Genomic DNA, 22,909 nt, shown 5'->3' with positions numbered 1-22,909 from the left:
TTGAAGTGTTTTAATTCCACTCAGTAATTTTACTCAATTTTATATTTATTTAGTTTCCAATTAAATTGCTGCAGGAAGAAGCCATGGAAGTCACTCAACCCATCTTGAAAGCTCTTGGTGATGACTATTCCATTTGTTGTCAAGGTGCTATTAGATTTTTATGCTGAACAGATCTTTCTTGGGTACAATATTGATTGAAGAGGATCTACATGCTTATTAATAAATACTTAATATTATAGTATTGGTTTCTCATACCAGCCAGCCTTCATCTTTATTATCAAGGGACAAAGGAGATGGCTTCTATTCCCCTATAAATAAGTATGGGCATAAAAGAGGAGAACAGCTCATCACCATTGTCTGAGGATAAGGATGGATGGTCAATGTTGTGACTGAGCATAGTTACAAGGATCTCCTACTTTGGTTGGCAATCCCTTCTAAGGTCTCGATTTTATCGCCTTTGGAACAAATCTCTCAAGGATTTCGATTTTTGAATTTTGGGTTCTCGATCCCCACTAATAGCATCCGGATTTCTGCTGTTACGGATCTCGATCCAACCCTAAAGTTCAAAACAACAACCAAATCGATCATTTTCTTTGTTTATAGCTAGCTATTAGCACAACTGTACTTTCAATACAGTTGCGTTGCTTGCTTGCTATCAATAATGAGGTGTGTCACATTTTGCTTGTCCATATGTAGCAATTTGATGGGAAAATACACCATGATGGTGAGAAGAACACGTTCTCCTTCACCGAGGATAATAACAGGATACACCTCTTCCTCAAAAGGATATGATACAACCTGGGAATGAAGTAATGAATCTCAAGTTCCTCAAAAGGAGGGGGAAAGGTGCCAATCCTTTTGAATAAAATGCAAATTAAATTGAAGGGCAAGGAGATGCAAATAGCATGTGCTCTTGCTACTAAGGAAGAGGTAAAGAGTCCATCGATACCACAAGATATCACTCCTTTTTGGAGGAACTCACTCCAAAAGAGCTTTCTATTGGCCTTCCTCCTTTGAGAAATATGCTATACTGTACATTTCTAACTCTTAGAGCAAATCTCTTCCACGCTTGGCCCACTATTAGATGAGTCCAGCGGTGCATAAAGGGTTGCATAGGCAAGTCATTGAATTGCTAAGAAAAGGGTTTACACTGATATGTCGAGTGGCACTTAGATTTTCTCCAAGATTGATCTCAGGGGTGAATGCTATCAATATCATATTTGATCTAGAGATGAATTGAAAATAACCTTCAAGACTAGCGAGGGTCTTTATAAGAAGGGGTCGTCACTTCGTGTGATGGAAAAAGGCTCGGGTGGCCAGCGCAAGAGCGTGGGTTCGAGTCCTGAGAGAGACCACGTTGTGCACAAGCCAAAGATTAGGACCATTTCCAGCCCACCCCTCTCCGGACCCTGCTTAAGCAGGACAAGCACCGGGTTACAACCCTTTACTAGCGAGGGTCTTTATGAGTGGCTAGTCATGCCCTTTGGTTTGTACAACGCACCATGCACCTTTATGCTTACGATGAACCAAATTTTATGACCATTCATTGAGAAATTTGTGGTTGTATGCTTTGATGATATTATAATATATAGTATTGGTTGAGGTGATCATTTAGTGCACTCATATGGCAGAGTCATTGGTTCAAATCCAATAGTAGGTCAAACTTCTTATACACCATTGACTCCGGTATATAAGAAGTTTTTCTACCCACCTCTTTTTTTAGAGATCCTAAGGGAGAATAAGTTGTATGGCAACTTTAAGAAGTGTACCTTCTTTACTAGAACTTTGATTTTTTTGGGCTGTCTTTTTAGCAGAAGGGATTAAGGTTGTTATGTCAATGAATGTTTGGGCCTTACCAGATTCTCAAGAAGTTAGTTGATAATGCTCATCTCCTAGACTTCCCGAGTACTTTAACATCTCGTCAATCTTTAATATTGCCAATCTTTACAAGTTTTGAGGTGATCCACCTAAACTTGGATCCAGCTATTTAGGATGAGATAGAGGTTGTGGTGGATGTTGAAACCATTGATACACGTCGTTGTTGATACATGAGATACTTGGTTGATTGGAAAGATTAGTTGATTGATTGTTCACGTATTGATGAGCGTGAGTTATGGAGGATGCAGAAGGCCCTTTATCAACATTGCATGAAGGCGTACTCGATGGGGTCGAGTTATTCCTAATTGAAAGAGAATTTTTTTGGGTAAGTTAGTGGGGGAGAAGACCCCATACCTGTTTTTCATTAATAAAAAAGCAGAGAAAAACAATTAAGATACAACCCTATGGTAGGGTAATTGCACCAGATTGTGTTACTTTGGATTTTAATATATTTTAGTTTTGTAGGGGTATTTATTTCTTGTTGGTGTTGTAGAACATTCAGGGGCAGTTCTGTCAATTTGTTATTTTATTTACATAGGGTATTTTAGGTCAGATTGCTTTATGTATACAAAAAAGGAGAGAAGGATGTCCAATGCCTTAAGATGTTTTATTTTGAGAACCTTTGGGGGTGTACTAGAAAGGGCTTCTTGATTTCTTTGATTAAAGGCCATAGAGAAAGCTCGGTAGCACATCCTAAGGTCTCTCCCTCTAAGGTACTCAACAATTTCTTCATCTCTTCTTTCCCTTCTTTTCTTTTCGTTTTTCTTTTTCCTTGCATTACTTGTTTTCTTCTCTTTCTTGCATTTCTTACTTCTTTTCTTTCATTTCTTTCCTCCCTTCTTTTCTTTTATGTCCTTTTCTTGCTTCTTTTCTTTTTCTTGTTACATCTTTTCTTTCCTTGAATTCTTATTCTTCCCGCTTTCCTAATTTTGTTTCTCCCTTATTTTCTGAAAGGTGGATTATGTGACCGGGAAGTCAATATCGATCAAAATGTTTCTACCTTTTTCTTTAGCATTGCTACCCGAATCACTCATAGGTATCCAGTACAATATGTGAGACAAGTTCTTGGACGTAGATCTCCTGTGCCATTTGTTGAGGAGACTCGGTGTGGGGTGCGCTAAGTCTTTAGGGGTGACCTGAGGCAAGGTATAAGGTGTGCTTTTAGTTTATATTCTCTTTATTCTATTGCATCTTTATTTCCAAATCTGTACCATGAATGTATTTTTGTTTTTGGTATCAGAGTTTTGGTATCAGAGCTAAGACTTCTTTCTGCCTTTTTTTTTTTAATTTTATTTTATTGCTATTGCTGTTGCTATAATTTGATTCAAGAGTCACGGTTGCAAAGAGTTTTATGGCCGAACTCTTGAAATAAAAAAGATTTCATAGGAGCAATTACTCTTCTTGAAAGCGTAAAGTGGGATATGAGGAAAATCTCTGCGATATGCTTATCCATGACTCCCCATCGGTTTCAAGAGGGAATGCTTATGAAAGGCAGCATGTAAAGAAGATTATGCACAGTGGGAGTAGAAGAATATGCTTGCTAAGCTTATACTTCTTGTTACGATGCATGACTCTTATACATCGGAATACGAGAACTTGAAGATTGCAAAAACAATTCATGGAAAGCTAGAGAAGGAATTTGTTGATCCTTATTTAGTTAACAAGCCCTTGTTTTAAAGAAGTACTACGATCTGTAGACGGCGGAAGGAGTCAAGATTGCTAAGTACGTGCACATGTTCCGAGCCCTAGTTTGTGAGCTCGAAGCTATCGACATGAAGCCCCCCAAGCCCATGCAAACTTTTCATCTCTTGAACACTCCTTCAACTTCTTGGGAGGTGTTTATGTCATTTCTCTCTGTTCGAGAGAATACTCTCAAATTAGAAGAGCTTTATATCATCCTTAAAGCAGTGGAAGAGAGATTGTAAGGCCTTCAAAGGTCAAGTAGAAAATGTTGGAGTTTTGTTTCCATTTAAAGTCCTTATCAAGCCAACTTATTATTATGTTTGGAACGAAGTCCAACTCGGCGAGATAGAGATCGTATATCTTCCCACTGAGGCAATGCTTGCAGGCCCTTTGACCAAGGGATTAGTGGCAAATGTGTTCGCCAAACATGTACATGGGATGGGGCTGAGAGAAAGTGAGGAAAATTTTGTGGCCATTTAAAGGCCTTATGAGAGCATGCATTGAAGAACATATAGTGAAATGTTGGCTCCAGTGGGAGTGTGGTCCACTTTGGACTGTGAGACATAACATTTCACTAGAAATGCCTCACAATCCAAAGTGGACCACACTCCCACTGGAGCCAACATTTCACTATATGTTCTTCAATGCATGCTCTCATAAGGCCTTACAATCTCTCTTCCTCTTCGTTAAAGAGGATAGAAAGCTCTTATAATTTGGGAGTATTCTCTCGGACAGAGAGATGATATAAACACCTCCCAAGAAGTTGGGAGAGTGTTCAAGAGATGACAAATTTGCATGGGCTCGGGGGGCTTCATGCTAATAGCTTCGAGCTCACGAGCTAGGGCTCGGAACATGTGCACGTGCTCAGCAATGTTGACTCCTTCTGCCATCTGCATATCGTGTGGTGCTTCTTTAAAGCAAGGTGTTTGACTAAAGAAGAATCAACAAATTCTTTCTCTAGCTTTCCATGTATTGCTTTTGCAGTCTTCAAGTTCTCTTATTCCAATGCATAAGAGTCATGCATCGAAATAAGAAGTATCTGCTTAGCAAGCATATTCTTTTGCTCCTATTGTGCATAATCTTGTTGTACATGCTATCTTTCATAAGCATTCCCTCTTGGAACCGGAGGGGGGTCATGGATAAACATATCGTGGCGATTTTCCTCATAGAGGACATATCCCACTTTACGCTTCCAAGAAGAGTAATTGCTCCCATAAAATCTTTCCAATTTCAAGAGTTCGGCCATGACTCTCGAATCAAATTACAGCAGTGACAATAAAAGAAAATAAATTGCAGCTAGAAGTCCTAGCTCTGATACCAATGAACGGTGGACTATGTGTGCGGGCAAGCCAATATCGATAAATACCTTTTTCTTTAGTATTGCTGCGTGAATCACTCAGAAGTGTCCAATACAATATGTGATACAAATAAAACACCAAAGACTCACACTTGCTTGCCATTAAAACAAAAATACATTCATGGTACAGATCTGGAAATAAAGATGCAACGGAATAAAAAGAATATAAACCAAGAGATTACCTTATACCTTACCTTAGGTCACCCCTAAAGACTTGGCACACTCTAAACTTGGTCTTCTCCAACAATGGCACACAGGATCTAGGTCTAAGAACTTGTCTCACAAATTTAGGAAGCCAAGGTAAAAACCAGCAGAGAGCATAACATGGGATATGCTTGATCGAAGTTCAACAAGAGCATAAGGCCAAGACCTAGGACTAGGCTATGTAGCTTGGGCAATATCACCCCTTAGTGTTTATTTTCTGTCTTAAACCCTAAAGCTTGGAGAGAGAAGGGAGAGATTTAGAGAGTGGCATTCGACTCCTTGAGGCTTAGAGAGAGATATCAAGTGTAAGGTTTGGGAGTTTCCCGAAGTAATGGATAAGTGCGCATTTGGGCGCGGATGGATAAGAACGTTGCTGAGCGTGGGTAGACTGGCGCGCATTGAGAGCGCAGGTGGATGAGTGTTGCTGAGCGCGGATTGACAGGCTCATGTTAGAGCGCGGGTGCATAAGCGTGCGGTTGGGCACTAGGTGGTGTATGGTGGTCTAGAGTATCTCCCCTCAAATTTTCTCACTCATGCATGTTTCTACCCTCATCATTGTGTTCCCCATGCTTGCTTTCTCTCTCCTCATGGATAACAATTTGAGTGCCATGTGGCACATGCATGCTTCCACCCTCATCATTGTGTTCCCCATGCTTGCTTTCTCTTTCCTCATGCATGACAATTTGAGTGCCAGTGGCACATGCATACTTCTATCCCCCATACTTATATATACCCTCCATCCACTTATAAATTTGGTTTCTCTCTGTCCTCCTTCTCCCTCACTTGCCCCTCTTTCCCCCACGTTCTCCATCTTCTCCCTTAGTCATTTAACCTCTCTAAGTCTTTAACTTCTCAAGCTTGAACCTACTCCACTTGAAGCTTGGCAATCGAAGTAGAGCTTGTAGAACATTGCATCTTGAGGGTTTCGATTTGGAATAGGTAAATGGATTTAGTTTCCATGGTTTCATTCTTATGTTAATGCATGTTTCCTTATCTAATCAAAATGTGAAATTCGATTATGGGTGTGAGTGTGGATGCGGGTGCATGCTATTAAAAGTCTTCTGAAGAGCATTTTGATTTCCAGAACTGTGATTCTTGTTTAAGAGATTGTTAGGGTACCTTAAACCTTGCCTTAGACCATGAATCTTGGTGGATCAGTACTATATTGAATGTATTTCTACATGGAAAAGACCCCTTGTTAATATGTCATTTAATTTGAAAGCTATTAACCATTTGCTGAAGCATGTCAGATTTGTGAAACGAAATTCCAGGGATTTAACATGCTTTTTGTGAAGCTTTTCACGGACCAAAATGTACCCAAATGAGGTTAAACCACTGTGAAATGCTAGATAAATTAGTCTAGTTTAAAATTGGTTTTGGAATCATGATAAAATTCCTGGTGGTTTGAAAGAAATGATCGTGTTTCAAGTAAGGTGTCACCCTGGATTTTCTGCTGCGCAAGACAAAAATTTCATCCGAGAACATCAAGTAGTTTGACAAACTTTACACTAATATTTCGAGCTACTTCTTATATGAAAGTTGTCTTTTTATGAGTCTACATTTTCATAAAATTGGTTGCAGGGTTAAATGATTGTTAAATTTAATGATAATCCCTTAGAGGTGGACAATGTTCATCCTAGAAAACCAGAAATATGATATAGTGATATCTATTGCATTGATATATAGCATGACATTGACATGATAATGTCTCTTGAGCTGATAAACTTGATAACATGACATAGTGATGTCTATTGCATTAATATATCGCATGATATTGACATGATAATGTCTCTTGAGCTAATACGCATGATAATATGATATAGTGATGTCTATTGCATTGATATATAACATGATATTGACATGATAATATCTCTTGAGCTGATAAGTATGATAATATGACATGGCGATGTCTATTGCATTGATATATAGCATGATATTGATATGATAATGTCTCTTGAGCTGAAGAGCATGATAATATGATATAGTGATGTTTTTGTGATTATATGTATAAAATTCTATTGATGAGATATGTGTGCGTGACAACATGCTACTGATGAGATATGTGTGCATGACAACATGCCACTTATGAGATATGTGTGCGTGGCAGCATGCTACTGATGAGATATGGGTGCATGGCAGCATGCTACTGATGAGATATGTGTGCATAGCAACATGCTCGTGATAAGCTATGGGCATATGGAGACATGCCCTTGCTATGATATAACGAGATGTCTGTGCCGACAGTTGTGATCTTTCCCTAACTCTCTATGATAGGATGAGAGTTAGGAGTGTGTGTATTTGGGAGGGTCGCCCCCCCCCAAAATCTATGTGAGACTACTCATTAGAACCCCTTTGGTAGTGTAACGCTCTCTCGCCAGAAGGGCAAATGAGAGGGTCGTCCGTGTCTTGCAAGGCCCCTGCCTATCAAAATTCTCCAAAGCATGTTGGGGGCTGTGTGTGTGTGAGGTACTACGCAACAGAGTGACTCGTTGGTGGTGCTTCCCTCCTGATGGGATGGTAGAGGCTCTAGGCATCGGGATTTGATCGGCTTGATGGGTGGGGCTTCTACGTCATGAGTTAGGGAGTTAGTTAGTATCTCTTGATATTGATTATGCTTGACATATACATGCATAATTGTTTTGATCTGTTATAAGGCTCATGCTTGAATGATTTGATCGACTTCTTGTCCATATCATATCTAATCAATCTATTTAGTTATTACTTTGCCATGAAACAAATCATGCGAGACACGTTTGTTAAATATGATTTGACTCATGACTCCATGCTTTGCAATACTAGCAGAAAAACCTGATTATTGACATGATAAGCATGATTGCATGGCACCTAGATCTATTTATTGGGCTTTACAGCTCACTCTTTTAATCTTCCTCCATGTAGAGAGATAGCCAGTGTGTTTGGAGCGGTGTGACCTGGGGATTGCGCTTGGGGTCCCTTACTCCCCTCCTGTCGAAGCTCCTTTTTGCATTATATGTTTTAGTTGACGGTTTGGCCATATAGTCCATTTTGATTTGAAATATGTCTTGATGTTAGGCCTTTTGTGCCTTGGACTTATATATATTAGTTTGGACTGTTTTATGTATCTTGGGACTTGGTTGTCCAGCAGATTATTGTTATGTATATTGTTGTTCGTTTCTTCCGTGGTTGGCTTTGATATTGAAAATTCCTCCTTTTCCAAGTGATTGAGCGCACTCTAACCCGAGTGGTAGTCTCTTCCTGTGGTTGTGACCCCACGCCCTATTGTCCTTCGGGGGGTCCAAGGTTATCCCTCTGTGGGTTTGGCAGGGACGGTAGGGAGCAGGGTCATGACATCAAGTCTAGAGAATGAGCCCCACCTATAGCTAGTTTATGTAGAATAAAGGCTAGAGTTTCTATGGTTAAGGTTTTACCATCTTTGTGAGACTTAATCTTGACCTTTGATCTTGGAGATCTGTGGGGTGAAGAGATCTTATCCATTCATCCATTAGATCAACCATTATGATTATAGGGATGAGGTGGAACCATTATACCTTAGTTTTCATAACTCCATTCCCATCAAATATGAAATAATAAATCAATCACAATTAGTTTCTTACAGCTTGTTTTGAAATCAATCATTATTAATTTCTTATACCTTCCAATTTTGAAATCAATCAAAATCTCTGCACAACAAGTTTCCTAGAATATCAAGTCAACGTATGACATAATTGCTATCTTTCAATTTAGGAAACTTTAGAGAAGGTGAGGCACACCACCCATAGGGTGGCCATGTGGGTTGCATGCCCCATAAAATGTGGGCCCAATGTATTCAATGGGCCCCCAAATACTTTAAACATAATTTCAAATAATAAAATAATTTTATAAAACCTCTAAATATTTTATTTTTCTATTAAAATAAATTTGAAAAATTGATTTTTCCTTAGTTAAACATCATTTCTCAATAAAATAAAATGCCTAAAGAATTTTAATAATTTATTTTAATTATCTGAAAAATAATTAAAACATATTTAAACATATCTAAGAAGATTTGATGAGAATAAGATCCATAGAGTTAGGATTACAATAGATATATTGAGGACTCCATACTCTTTAGAGACTGTATCTCACTGCACCTTCTCAAACTGACCCAATAGTTCCCATGATCCACAGCCACTCACAGGTGTTCAAGATTGGACTATCAAAGTCAGTCAATAGAGTGAAGGAGATACGATTCTAAACCATGGATTACAGGTCCCTCCCTGTGGACAAGTCCTGGCCTTATTTCAGCAATATGCTCCATGAGTCCTTTTAACACAGTCCAGTGTTTCAAGGAGGCATCTCTTCTGCACATGTATATATCACACACCCTTATCCAAAAGGGCCGCTTCTCGGATGGCTACTTAGTGTACATGTTGTGTGATGGCAATGATAAGGATTTAGGCCCTTGTCCTCTCAGGCCATCCATCACGCACAAGGGTCAAATCCATGGCCCTTAGCCAACTATCCAAGGCACATTTTCGACCTCATCAAGGGATAACCCCACATTGAAAATCTTATTGGTTGTGTTCACACAATGCCCAGGACTACCGGTTTTTGGACATCACGTTGAGCCATAGCCAGTCAAAGCTCAGGTTTGTCTAGGCATTAGAAATGCCTCACAGTCCAAAGTGGACCACAGTCCCACTGGAGCCAACTTTTCACTATATGTTCTTCATTACATGCTCTCATAAGGCCTTTTAATGGCCACAAAACCCTAACATTCCCTATTTTCTTCTATCTGCAAATGTTTTCTTTCATCATAACCCTCCAAACTAGCAAATATTCCCACATTAAAATCCACTAAAGCCATAAAATTAACCCATAGATTTTCCCTAAATAAAATCCCTTGAAATATTAACCCTAATTTTCTATCTAACGTCAAAACCTAATTTTTTACACCCGGTTAACTTCAAAACCATTGAACTAGTTGTGGAGACCTTTCAAAGTTATTTTAAAGTTTTTCTACACCCTCTTCTTCTCTTCTTTTTTATTTTTATTTTTTATTTTTGAGGGGGACGGGGGGAGGGGGAGGGGGAGGGGTGGACTCCCAAGGTCCCCCTCTCTGGGGCACTCTACAATTGTTTTTTCTCTTCTTTCCCTTCTTTTTTTTCGTTTTCTTTTTCCTTCCATTACTTCTTGTCTTTTCTTTCTTGCCTTTCTTACTTATTTTCTTTCCCTTCTTACTTCTTTTCTTTCATGTCTTTCTCTTCTTGCTTCTTTTCGTTCCTTGAATACTTATTCTTTCCGCTTTCCTAATTTTGTCTTTCTTCCATATTTTCCCTATCTTGGTCTTTCTTCAAATTGCTTTCATCATAACCCTCCAAACTAGCAAATATTCGCCGTTAAAAATTCACTAAAAACATAAAATTAACCATAGATTTTCCCGGGAATTAACCCTAAATAAAATGCCTTGAAACCTTAACCCTAATTTTGCATCCAAAGTCAAAAACCTAATTATTTACACCTGCTAACTTCAAAATCCTTAAAACTAGTTGTGGAGACCTTCCAGAGTTATTTTAAAGTTATTCTACATCCATTTCTACTCTTTGGCTATGGGCTAGCTTTGAATTTGATCGGTGGAATTTTTATTTTGGTTGGTTTTGTTTAAGGACCGATTTCAATTGATTAAGCATTTGAAATCTCATCTCCTAGATATTAAAACAAATTCCTAAAACTGCATGTTGATTTACAGAAGGTTGTTTTTTTTGGTACTGATATAGTAGATATTTTAGCTTTGTTTAAATTGAAAATGTTCTCTTAACGTATTTTAGGGGTTTTTATTAAAGATTAGTGAGTGAATGATAGTAATTTACATCATTTCCACATATAGGTCCTATGCACATGAAAAAGAGTACCTCAAAACTGTGGAACATGAACTCAAAACCATCCTTTCTTCATTTAGGCTAGTTTTCACCCTAAAAATCTAGTAGGCTGGAGATGACTAGAATCAATTCTCGGAATATGATGAGGTGTTTCTGTGTGGCTAAATTGCAGAGTTTATGCTCAAGCATTTAACAGTTATATTTTATGGATCAGACCTTGTATTTCTTATGCTTACATGTAAGTTGCTTTTATTAGTCTGGATTCCTCTTGTTGCAAACCAGCAGTCCAGTAGTTGCTTTGCTTATAACAGAGCACATTGTCATCATAATTCACAGCATCTCATGTGCGAGTGCATTAACTACCACACGAATACTTTCATTGTTGGCTGGGAAGACTGTTGCATATCAATATTGTCTTCTATGATGTTCACTTCAGTGATTAGTATTAAAGTAAGAAGTGTAGCTATTTCGTTGCTAAATATCATACTGGAATGTCTCCTTCAATTTCATTTCAGGTCTTTATGCATCACTGTATTAATCGTTGGTGTGCTTTTTGTTTACTAGGCACAGGTTTCTTCCCATTACAAAGTTGTATGAATCATTCTTGCAGCCCGAATGCCAAGGCTTTCAAAAGAGACGAGGTATACATTATGAATTTGAATTTTTTTGAGAGATTTCCTTTTTTTCTTCTGTAGTGATAGAAGTGGAGGCATGTTTTTTCAGGAATGCATGCCTCAGCAATGGCCTTGTCATATAATTTTTGAAGCTCAATTTTGCATGTGTTTATGCAATTTTGGTGTCCTATAGTTTGCATTAGTTGTTTTAGTTATTATGCCGGAGATTGGTGAAATTTATAATTTATCAAAGTCCATTGAAATCTCAAAATTTTATTTGTTCCTTCTTATAGTAGAATATTTGTTTGAATTTTGAAACTTCCATAGACATTGTGAGATGATTTGCATCCACTTCTAAGAAGATGTGGCCTTCAAGGGCTTTGGTTTTGTTTTCATTCTTGCTATATACTTGGACCCTAAATCAGTATAGAATTGTTCCCATTCATGTTATCCCTCTTTTTCTTATGTGCTTGCATTTATGGATGTGCATTATGGATAGTGGGTGCTGGACAGTGGGCCATAGAGATTGACTTGTATAAATTATGTTTTAACACATTTTCCTCATGACGCTGAAGATGTGTTTGACAGCTTTCCACAGTTAACCCCACACTCATTCTAGTGCTTTAATGAGGTATAGGTACAATCCGTCACCATGATAATGGGGCTTTATTGCTTGATGCGTGGTACTCACACGGCAGGCTGATGTGGCCTCGGGCTGGGGTGGGGGACTCCTCCTGCAAAGAGTATCTCGTAGCTTACTGGGTATATAGTCCTAGTCACCAATGGCAGATGCTATTTATACAGCATTTAAACTCAAGGTCTGGATGTCTAGCAAGGGCTAAACTATTCCTTTGATTCCTTGCACAATGCAGCTTGAATGGCATGACAAAACTGAGAGTTGGATGATAATGAACCTAGACTGTTGGGATTCGTCAGATTGGGACTTTAGATGCAATGCCACCTACTTGGATGGATGAAGTACAAGGTCTGGATACAAGCTTTGTCTCATATATTTCATAGTGTGAAAGATTTCATCAACATGGTCATGCCACCTACTTGGATGGATGAAGTACAAGGTCTGGAAACAAGCTTTGTGTCATATATCTCATAGTGTGAAAGAACATCCACATGGTCTAAATTCTGTCATCATAATCATCAGAGCCTTTTTCTTACTATTTTGGGTTGGCTACACGAATCCTGAGCTACCATTCTGCTCTATCAAGTGCTATACCCAAAACATGGTCCAAGTTCCAATGTCTTAAAAAATGGTTTGCTGGAATAGCTGAGTTAGTTGTGCTTATGTCAGAAACCCAAAATATTTAAAAAATATGTTTTGAATACGGAAGGGTATCTTCATAAATTTTGTGATTTTACTGCAGTGCTAATGTACTCTAGATTGGTTAAAAATTTCTTTCTCCTATTTATTATGATATTATTGTTTAGGAATTTAAGGGAAAAAACACATGATTTGTATATGTATATATATGACCTCCTTGAATTTCAAGTTTTAATTTGGCTTCCCAAGCTCCACATACAAGTTATCATATGGAAAATTACTAATTTGCCCTAACTCCTCACTCTTGGATGAAACTTTCTCCCTCTATACTTTTTCTCCATCCAAGCATATTGTTTAACCAAACTAAACCTTGAAAACAAATGAATTATAGGGATTTATTTCAAAGAAAGTGCATGACTGGGCATAGGCTTTTTCATGGAGTAGATAAGAAAATCCCCTTCTGGGGAACAATGAAGAGGGAGAGGCTAGAGAGAGAAATTTTGTTGGGATTTTGTGGCCGTGTAAAGGCCTTATGAGTGCTTGTAACAAATTTTAATATTTACAATCTCTCTAGGCCTTTAAAGGCCATAAAACCCAACATTCCTGACCGTAAGATGCTCCAATTGGGATCTAAAACTATTTTAGTGCTTTTTTGTATGATATGCTGAACTAACAAAGCTTATATGTTTCTGGGCCTGGACTCCAATGTCATCATAGGGTCTAGGGGGAAGCAGAGTTTTTCAAACACAGGGTCATTGGTGAGCATGATAGAGAATGCTATGAACATCACATGGAACATAAACTTAATGAGCATGAAAACTTTGAAGCCTTGGAATCTAGGAGGAACAAGAGAGTAAGGAAAGCGACTGATTTTGGACTTTACTTTCAGATGTATATCTTAGAAGAAGACCCTAAGTTTTAAGCCGCCTCGTGTGATGCCCCATTTGGAAGGAAGTGGTCAATAATGAGATAGATTTTATATTGACGAACATTACTAGACAACACTTGGAAACTTGTGGTTCTACCTAATGGCTCTAAGAGTTTGAGATGTAACTGGATTTTCAGAACGGAAATAAAGCTGGATGATACTATTGCAAAATTTAGAGTGAGATTGGTTGCTAAGGGTTATAGATAAAAGGAAGGTGTTGACTTCTTTGACCACGTATGTAGCAATCACCCAAATAGCCAACATCTGAGTACTCATTGTTGGCTTTGATATATCATCTAAAGATTCACCAAATAGATGTTATAACTGCTTTCTCCATGGTGAACTACATGAAGAAATTTAAGTAGACTTCTAGGGGATTTGTCTTGAAAGGACAGGAACACAAGGTACTATGCTTGTGAATCACTACATGGATTCTCAACCAATGACACTGACAGATTTGTATGTACCAGAGTGAAGGATGGTATTGTTGTTACTATTTACTTGTATGTGGATTATATGTTCATACTAGGAACCAGAGTGAAGGATGGTATTGTTGATATTATTTACTTGTATGTGGATTATATGTTCATACTAGGAACCAGAGTGAAGGATGGTATTGTTGTTATTATTTACTTGTATGTGGATTATATGTTCATACTAGGCAGTAACATTACATGCATAGAGGATGCTAAGAAATTACTGTCTTCTGAATTCAATATAAAGGACATGGGGCAATCTGATGTGCTTCTAGGAATCAAGATAATGAGGAATCAAAATGGGTATTATTTGACCCAATCTCATTATTATTAAAAAGAATACTCAAAAAGGGCTAATCACTTTGAGATTGAACGAACTCCAGCTCCATATGATCCTTGTAGTAAAATTATATAGAGTTTTTTAACAGAGACAGTTGAAAATCGTGCTCACTCTATATAGTAAGTATGGAGTTACTACAAATATTAGGCCCTACCCAAACCAGGCCTTGGGCACTTGTGCCAAAACCTAGAGACTGGTTTTGGTCTGTTAAAATTTTACGATTAGTAAAATACATGTATAATTTTTATCTCCTTTTGGAAAGGATGTCGATTAGAAAACCCTTATTTTTTTTTTGGCTTTACATGGGAAAATAAACATGATTAAGTGATATATTATTTGTAGAACCTCGATGTCACCAATATTAATTGATAATTTGGGCCTCTTATTTAAAACACTAAGTTAGATTTTTATTTCATATTTATTTTATTTACTTGATTTAATTTTGTAATATGAGATTACGATATAGTATTTAATGATTGCATGCTGAGGATGAATGCACATGCACAAAAATATTTTTATATAAATAATAAAATACAAAATTCTATATTTTATTTGTGTGCAAGTGAATTCATTTTTGTGTGCAAGCGAAACTCTGGATTTCGCCTAAGAAAATGAGTCTTTTTCAAATGTCTGATGCATACATGGGAAGATGTTTTCTCAAAAGCTAAAATAAAACATTAGAAAACATTAGAAGGAACCTATGTCTGTACTGTTTATGCATATTGTTTTGCATGATTTAATATGATAAACTGAATTTTGGCATGTGTTTGATAAATTGCATGATATAAGAACAAAGTATTCATACTAAATACTTTTATTTGGATGTGCATAGTCGTTAGAGGATCAGATCGAGTTTTTTCTACGTAAGGAACAACTAGACCCTTTTAGATTTGTTAGGTGTTGCAAGTAACCTGGTTTAGTCTAAATTTTTTCAATTTACCTCTAGGGTTTAAAGAAATCTCTTTCACCATTGGTGCTCTTTGAAGAAACTAAAAAGGAGATCCGACATGCAATTGTGGACAAATCATACAAAGTCAATTTCGAATATTTTATGGATATTAGTGTATTATTCTATTCATGTTTCTCCTGCTTTCTTTGTTGGGATTGTAGCCATTTTCATGTGTTCTTGGTATTAGGTTTTCGGGATTCATTTGTGGTAAAACAAAGTGAAATAGCACTTTGAAACTTGACTTTTCATAGATACTACAATGTGGAACCCGACAGGGTTTTTGGAGCCCAACTTTGTGGTAATTCCCCAGGGGACCTTCCACTGAGCAGTTTACAAAGAGATCCCAAAGTTGTAGCTAAGTCATATACTATGCTTGTAGGTGTTTGTGAGCATCCTTGAGTCCTAATGGTGAAGGGCAACTCTCTGCTTATTACCTGATAAGAGCAGCATGACACGTCATATCTTGGGTTATTGCTAACATCGTGGAAAAGTTCCTCATCCTAGCAGAAGGGATGATTGTCTTTTTGTTCCACATGACTAGGGAAGCAGATGGGAGGCTGACTCATAGCTGCTTGGATTTCCTCTCCCCTAAATCTTGCTCTTGCACTCTGGCAAAGGGATCTTCAAATAATCATGATTTTAAAATTTTAGGTTCTCAATCCTCACCTGTTAGGATTCTTGATCTGCATTAGAGACCAAGATAATGACCAAATTGATGGTATTCTTTATTTATATCCCACCAGCAATAAAATTATACTTTTGATATAGTTGTATTGTTTGCTGACTATAAATAAAGAGATCCCTACTTTAAAGAGTACATAGGCCTAAAGTATATATACTCGTTAAGGTTGGGCGCAAGAACCCCAAAAGGTTGGGGAATGTGATCATGGGAGGTTGGGATCAAGATGACCAAGAGGTTGGGCTTTTAATTCCTAACATTTGGGGACTGTGATCCTTAATATATGCATTTTACTGATGGCATTCCCAACTATAGGGATCTTTCTATCCTTTCACAATGCCCTGTTCTCGATCCCACGCTTGGTCCGCTCTTGATCGCCCGTCTTCATAAGTGAGGCATATATATATATATATATATATATATATATATATATATGGATAATCTAAACTTCACAACCCCTCAAATTACAAAGATTAAAAATAAAGATAGTTGTGAAGGGCAGATTTACTAATTTTATAGTCTATATTTTAAAAAATGTCAATTTTTGTCATATCTTCATCATTAAGTAAGGGCAATTTTGTAAATATTACTACAAGATAAAAGGTACTTTTGTCATCTTCATAAAGGATTAAGTTGAAATTTTTACTAAAAGACAAAAGCACTCTACAAATAAAATTCCAAGATAGTAACTTTCAAAATGCTTTTGTACTTTTGTAAAAATATCAAATTTTCCCTTGCTTAATAGTTAAGGTACCTATTAAAATAATTTTTTAAACAGAAAGTAATCATCTTTTTGATAAATACCCCCATCACAACCCTTTCTAACTTTAATCTTTGTATTTTGAGGGATTGTTAACTCTAGACAACCTATATATATATATATATATATATATATATAAAAGCATTTACAAAACGTCTATAGATGAAGTTCTATAGTACTTCACCTACATCTCATCACACGATCATAGTTGACCGGTAGTATTTAAATTTTTATAATTATTGTACTAATCAGATTTATCTAAAATTTGGGGCGTGTGTATATTTGACCAAATCGCACCAAAATAAAATATTAAAAAAATAATAGTCATAAAATAAAATGATGCAATTACCCTTGAAACTTTATAGGGGTATTTTGCATTATTTTTATCATTCAAATTATTTGTTTTATATTTTATTCATGTGCATCTCACTGAGGCACACACAACTACAAAATTTCAGATCATTATGATTTGTAAAAAAAATATTAAAATTCAAACACTATCTGACATCTGTGACTATGTGATAAACTTTGAATGGTGATAAAGTTGTAGGTGAAATACTGTAGAACTTCACTATTGGCATTTTGTATTATTTTCCGGGTGCGGTTTGTATAGAGCCTAAGCTCTAAATAATCAAATTAGATCCTACTTTCAAATAGCGTCTAGAAATGTGGTTTCAATATTGGAAATCTTTGTGATAACTTAAAAATATATTCTTATATTTATTTATAAAGTTTAAAGCTTCAAATATAGTGTAAATCGACATATCTATGAAAACGTGAAAATCTTGAAAATTGACGGTCTAAAAATGTGTTACAGAATACATTATTTCCAAAACTTGCAATCCATTTTTTTCTCATGTCCAGAAGGCATCTTGATGTCGAGATTATCAATTTGAAGATATTTGGGCATCAAAACAACCTCTTCTAGTGAAATTTTTGTGGTAGGCTCAAATTTGATTGTTTAGAGCCTCAACTCTATATAAACTTTTCCCTATATATATATAGGCCCCCTTTTTCACAATGCCCCGTTTTCGATCGGCATGGATATTTTTTTTTTTGAACGGCATAGATTTTTTTTTTTGGAATGGAATGAATTTTTTTGTTTGGAACGGCATGGATTTTTTTTTTTCAAATGACATGGATTTTTTTTCAAATGGCATGGATTTTTTCAAACGGCATGGATTTTTTTCGAACGGATTTTTTTCGAACAGCGTGGATTAAATACCGTCACGGACATAGCATGTTCGTGACAGGATTTTTTTCACTCAAAATTGACGCAAAACATATGCGGGGAACGCCAACAGCTCCCGTAGGTCCGTGACAGTTTTTAGGCAAAATCGTGCATGTCCATGATGGGAAGCGAAACACTATAGCAATTTGCTCATAAGCGTTTTTAAGACCTTTCCTATATATGTATATATATATATTTATATATATTTTTTTCCTTGTGAAGGCTCAAGCACTACCAAACATTCAACATCGTCAGATCGGTTCAGAATCAATCTGGAATGATCTGAAATTTAGAGTGTGTGTACATCTTAGTGAGACGCACCTAATAAAAATATGAAAAAAATAATTCGTAAAATATAAATTGACCAAAATACCTTTGAAAATTTACGAGGGTATTTTGTCAATTTATATTTTGTGAATTACATTTTTCATATTTTGATTAGGTGCGCTTCACTAAGATGTACACGCTCCAAATTTCAATTAATTTTGATTTGAAGAAAAAAAATAAAAATTGAAACACTACTTGACAACTGTGGTTGTGCGAAGAAGTTTGGATGGTGATGAGGGTAAGTGAAATCACTATTCATTTTTGTCTATAGGCGTTTTGTAGAGTTTTCTATATATATATATATATATATATATATATATATATATAAATATATATATAGATATGTCTTTCTTCCCTTATGAAGGCTCCAAGCTGGGCATATTATCTAGTGAACCAGGCATCTCCTAGATTTGAACGAAGGGCCTGCCATGAGAAGCATTTCAATGCCGTGTTTAGTGTGACATGAGTCTAATTTCTATGATAGAGGTGTTCTTTTAAGGATGACTGAAAACCATTACCTCTTAATGGGAAATATGTATGCATGCTGGATAGGTTAGGACTCTCTTAGCATCGTATGTTTAATTATGGAGATATCCATGTTGCTGATGAGTTGCAATCAATTGTCACTACAGGATAGAGATGGTCAGGCAATAATAGTTGCAGTTAGAGACATCCACACAGGCGAAGAGGTATATGTCTCAACTTTTGACTTTGAATTGGGCTCCAAACTGGCCTGTTTTTTATCTCAGTATGAGCACAGTGTCCTGTTGTGTACGTCATTGCAGCAAGTTTATTCTTGCATGTATGCTTCGCCATAATTATTCGGTTCTTATTAAGGATTTTTGGCTAATACATACTCAAATTGGCCGCTTTTGTGATCCTCTCCTGAAAATCCGTGCAGATTACAATTTCATATATCGATGAAGACCTTCCTTATGAAGAGAGACAAGCAGCACTTGCAGATTATGGTTTCAAATGTACCTGTCCAAAGTGCCTCGAAGAGTCCAAACATTGTAGCTCACTTGAAAAATGACATTATATGCCAAGTATGATTTATTTCCTAAATTATTTTTCGATGGATAAGCCAGTATGAAGCAGAAACAGAAGCAATATTAATTTTATTTTTATTTTTTATTTGTTCTATCTTGAGAAATGAAAGCAATGTGGCAAGTACCAGTTGCCTCTTCCCGTACAGTTCAAGAGCCTCCAATTAGAATCTAGACACCTTCTAAATATATATGGTAGCTTGTTCATTAGAAAACATGACTGACGATTGAGGCTCTATAGTTTGTTTTTTTCTTTTCAGGAATGTTAACCTTAAACGAATAATAAGTACAAAATTCCAAAAGATATAGGCTATCCACAGGGCGGAAGCCCTATATACAAAAAACCCCATCCATAAGGGTTGTGGTGTAAAGATACACAGTAGGCCTTTTTACACTAGTTACAAAAAGTTAAAAAGGGTACATCCAAAAAGAGACCGTCCAAAAACAGGTTCCAAGGGGGGTCTTGGGCTACCATGTCCTTAGTGAGGGTGTCTGCTACCTGGTTTGATTCCCTCCACGTATATCTCTAGAAGGCAAGTATATCCTACAATGGTGTTCAATTTCATAAAAAAATGTGAGTCAGGGCCCACTGGGGTACAAGAGTTTGAAGCCCAGACAATAACGTTCATAGAATCTCCCTCAATAATAATAGAGACATTCCAGTGAGGTTCGAGGAGCCTGACCCCTATAGTAGTGCCAAAGCTTCCTCTGCTGTTGAACAGGCCTGACGGATATGTGTAGAAATAGAGGCATGGGTCGAACCACAGTGGTCCCCGATAATGGCCCAATTCCCACTAGTCCAGGGTTTCCAAAAGAGCAGTTATTTTTTCCAATTATTATTTGATCCATGAGGTCAGTCTCACTATTCTCATGTCAACAGAGAACCCGGATTTTTTTTGCGGAGGGGTGTCCTACATGATCATAACTGTCTGGACCAAACATGCCTTTTGTGTAGGCAGATTTTTGCAAGTACAACGGAATGCAAATGCTGAATTATGTCAGGCCTACGATTTTGAGTGGTTCCTTGAAATATGGGGGTGACTCCTTTACAAGATAGAAAAAGTACACTTTTTATTAATTGAAAGGGCATTTTGCCGTGGTTAAAGTGATTCTGGTGTCCAAAAAAATACCTGGATGTGTCTATATCAGAAGCTGCTTAATGTAAGAGAGGCGCATGACATACAGTTGGAAAATGAAATTTTATGCATTCACATGACAAATTTCATATCCCACATAGCATTGGATTGAAAGAGAACATGAATCTTCATTTTTTTCTTTTTTTTCCTATGCTTTTCCATTATGACTTGTCAGTACAAGATCTCAGGAGGTGAAGTTTTTGGTGTTTCTTCAATGGACAATTCAATCTCATTGTCTAAATTCCACATGACTTTCTCAATTTTATGGGCTGAGGGGTTGCACATCATCTCCTTCTCCAAATGCAAGCAATAGCTCTCAAACACCCGAGAACTCACCATAACACCGAAATCCAATAGGAATAACATTTCAAGTTCCAGCCGGTTCAACTCTGCATTACTCACACCTCCAACCCTAGCATAAAATGCATTGTTATAATGCCTGCAACAAAAGGTAACAAATGGTTAGCTGAATTCTATACTCAGATTCATTTGCCCATCGATCAAGTGGTACATTAACTTCATAGATCAGTAACAACAGGGAGGAAACACAAAAAAAGAATTCTGCTACCCACAAGCATTTTAGTTTAGCCACCCCAGAAAACCACACAGAAATTGTAATTTTATTTTATAAGCTGAATCATCAATTCCGAAAAAATAGAAAATAAAATGATGAAAGTAAAATTTTGCCATTCAGAAAGCTGTCCACAATAACACATGAATAAAATTAAGGTTACACTGGATTAGTATTTGGCTCAATCCAATTAAAATGTAAAACTAGAACTCGACTCAATGGAAATTAGTGCAAAACACAGTAAGCATAGGTCATCTTAATGCCAATTCTAGTGTCAAAATCTCTCTTGTTAATGGAAGCTAGTAGCAATCCCCATAAAAAATTTAAATCCCAGACTAATCAAACACAAACCACTTCCCCCAAAGAACCAGAATCAATCCCACAACTAAACAATCAAACTTCCCCCAATCCCCAACTACCCAACGAGAAAATCAAAAAGCAAAAACACCCCAACTACCCAAAGAGAGAATAAAAAAAAAAACACCCCAACTACCCAAAGAGAAAATCATAAAAGAAAAACACCCAGCATGAACCAGACAAACAACCAAAACCACTAAGAAAACCTAGCCCAGATGAATAATTTCTTTGAAAACTTACACATCGTCGAGCACCTTCGAAGCGACCATGAGACTGGTGACGAGCAATCGATGGACGTTGAGAGAAACCAGGGGCGCATCGGGGTACCTGTGAAACAGACGATCCATGTACACATATCCCACAACAAAGCAGGAAGGGCTGCAATTCGTGTACTTATAAATCCTCTCTAAATACTTTGGAATGCTTATGCTTGGTGCCCTAACGCCATGAAAGACAGCCAAGCTCTGGTTGCTCAGGCTCACTGGGCTTGTTGAGGAGCCGAGCCGCTCGTTTCGAGCCACGAGTCGCTCCAAGACGTAGGAAAGAACCGCGAGGATTCGCGGAGTTGAGGACTCGGCGCCGTCGTATGGTGTGGCTTGCATGGCTTAGGGCACGCCGGCGCTCCCCCGACGGGAAATTCTCATGTTTTTCCGGCGGACGACAATTAAGGAGGGCAAAATTTGCCACGTATTAAAGTGATTGCCTGTGAATCGTAGCTCTCCCATGCCTATCCGCTGCTTGCGCTGTGCTATCAATGCCACGTGGAAATAAAATAAATAAATTAGCTCTCATAAGGTTCACAATATCGTTTTTATTAAGGCACACTGAATAAAAAAGTAAAAATTACAGCCGTCCATACCGTATTTAAATACGGTAATTTCCATGGACCAATTTTCCATCGATGTGAAATTGGGTGGCTACATTTATTTCATGGACCAAATTCAAAGTTTAAAAAATATTTTTTTTTGAACTCTATGATATATTTAAGTCATCGGATTTCACATCGAATGGTTGTAAGTAATTGTAATTTTTTTGGATCAAAGGCATATGGTCTTATTATATACAATCTTTTTACTTTTGATACAAGGTGGTTACCATTAATCTTGACAATTAGGTGTGTAATTGAGTGGCTACATTTATTTCATTGATCAAGTTCAAAGTTTAAAAGAAATTTTTTCGAATACATACCCAAACTATCAGATTTCACATTGGATAGTGGTAAGTAATTCTTTCCTCTATGTATCAAAAAATAGTCTCATA

General features: G+C 37.1%; 2 protein-coding genes across 51 annotated transcripts in view; one reads left to right on the top strand and one right to left on the bottom strand.

Moving 5' to 3' along the window:
* ATXR2 (histone-lysine N-methyltransferase ATXR2) overlaps window positions 1-19,733 on the top strand; it is a 74,039-nt gene extending 54,306 nt beyond the window's left edge. For 13 of the 50 annotated variants that reach the window (XR_016050610.1, XR_016050609.1, XR_016050604.1 and 10 more), the window contains 4 exons: window positions 75-144; window positions 11,524-11,600; window positions 19,172-19,228; window positions 19,441-19,733. Coding sequence is in view for 11 of the 50 variants with exons in the window: in XM_011627570.3 (XP_011625872.1) it covers window positions 75-144; window positions 11,524-11,600; window positions 19,172-19,228; window positions 19,441-19,572 (336 nt within the window). In the remaining 39 variants the exon portion in view is untranslated. Of the gene's footprint in view, window positions 1-74; window positions 2,592-2,832; window positions 3,032-11,523; window positions 11,601-11,682; window positions 12,024-12,210; window positions 12,336-12,445; window positions 12,950-15,921; window positions 16,360-19,171; window positions 19,229-19,440 lie in introns of those variants that run through there. The other 37 variants (XR_016050576.1, XR_016050592.1, XR_016050603.1 and 34 more) reach the window with 13 other exon arrangements.
* Window positions 19,734-20,770: 1,037 nt separating this feature from the next.
* On the bottom strand, window positions 20,771-22,400 carry LOC18440952 (cyclin-U1-1). The gene is made up of 2 exons (XM_006851085.4): window positions 21,890-22,400; window positions 20,771-21,160 (listed from the first exon to the last, which is right to left on the bottom strand). The coding sequence occupies exons 1-2, from the start codon at window positions 22,249-22,251 to the stop codon at window positions 20,893-20,895; spliced, it is 630 nt and encodes a 209-aa protein (XP_006851148.1). The 5' UTR covers window positions 22,252-22,400; the 3' UTR covers window positions 20,771-20,892.
* Between the last annotated feature and the right edge of the window lie 509 nt (window positions 22,401-22,909).

This window comes from Amborella trichopoda, chromosome 2, assembly GCF_054954075.1.
Source record: "Amborella trichopoda isolate Santa Cruz 75 chromosome 2, AtrichopodaSantaCruz75HAP2 v2.0, whole genome shotgun sequence".
Taxonomy (NCBI): Eukaryota; Viridiplantae; Streptophyta; class Magnoliopsida; order Amborellales; family Amborellaceae; genus Amborella; species Amborella trichopoda.
This window is presented reverse-complemented; position numbering and strand designations above follow the sequence as displayed.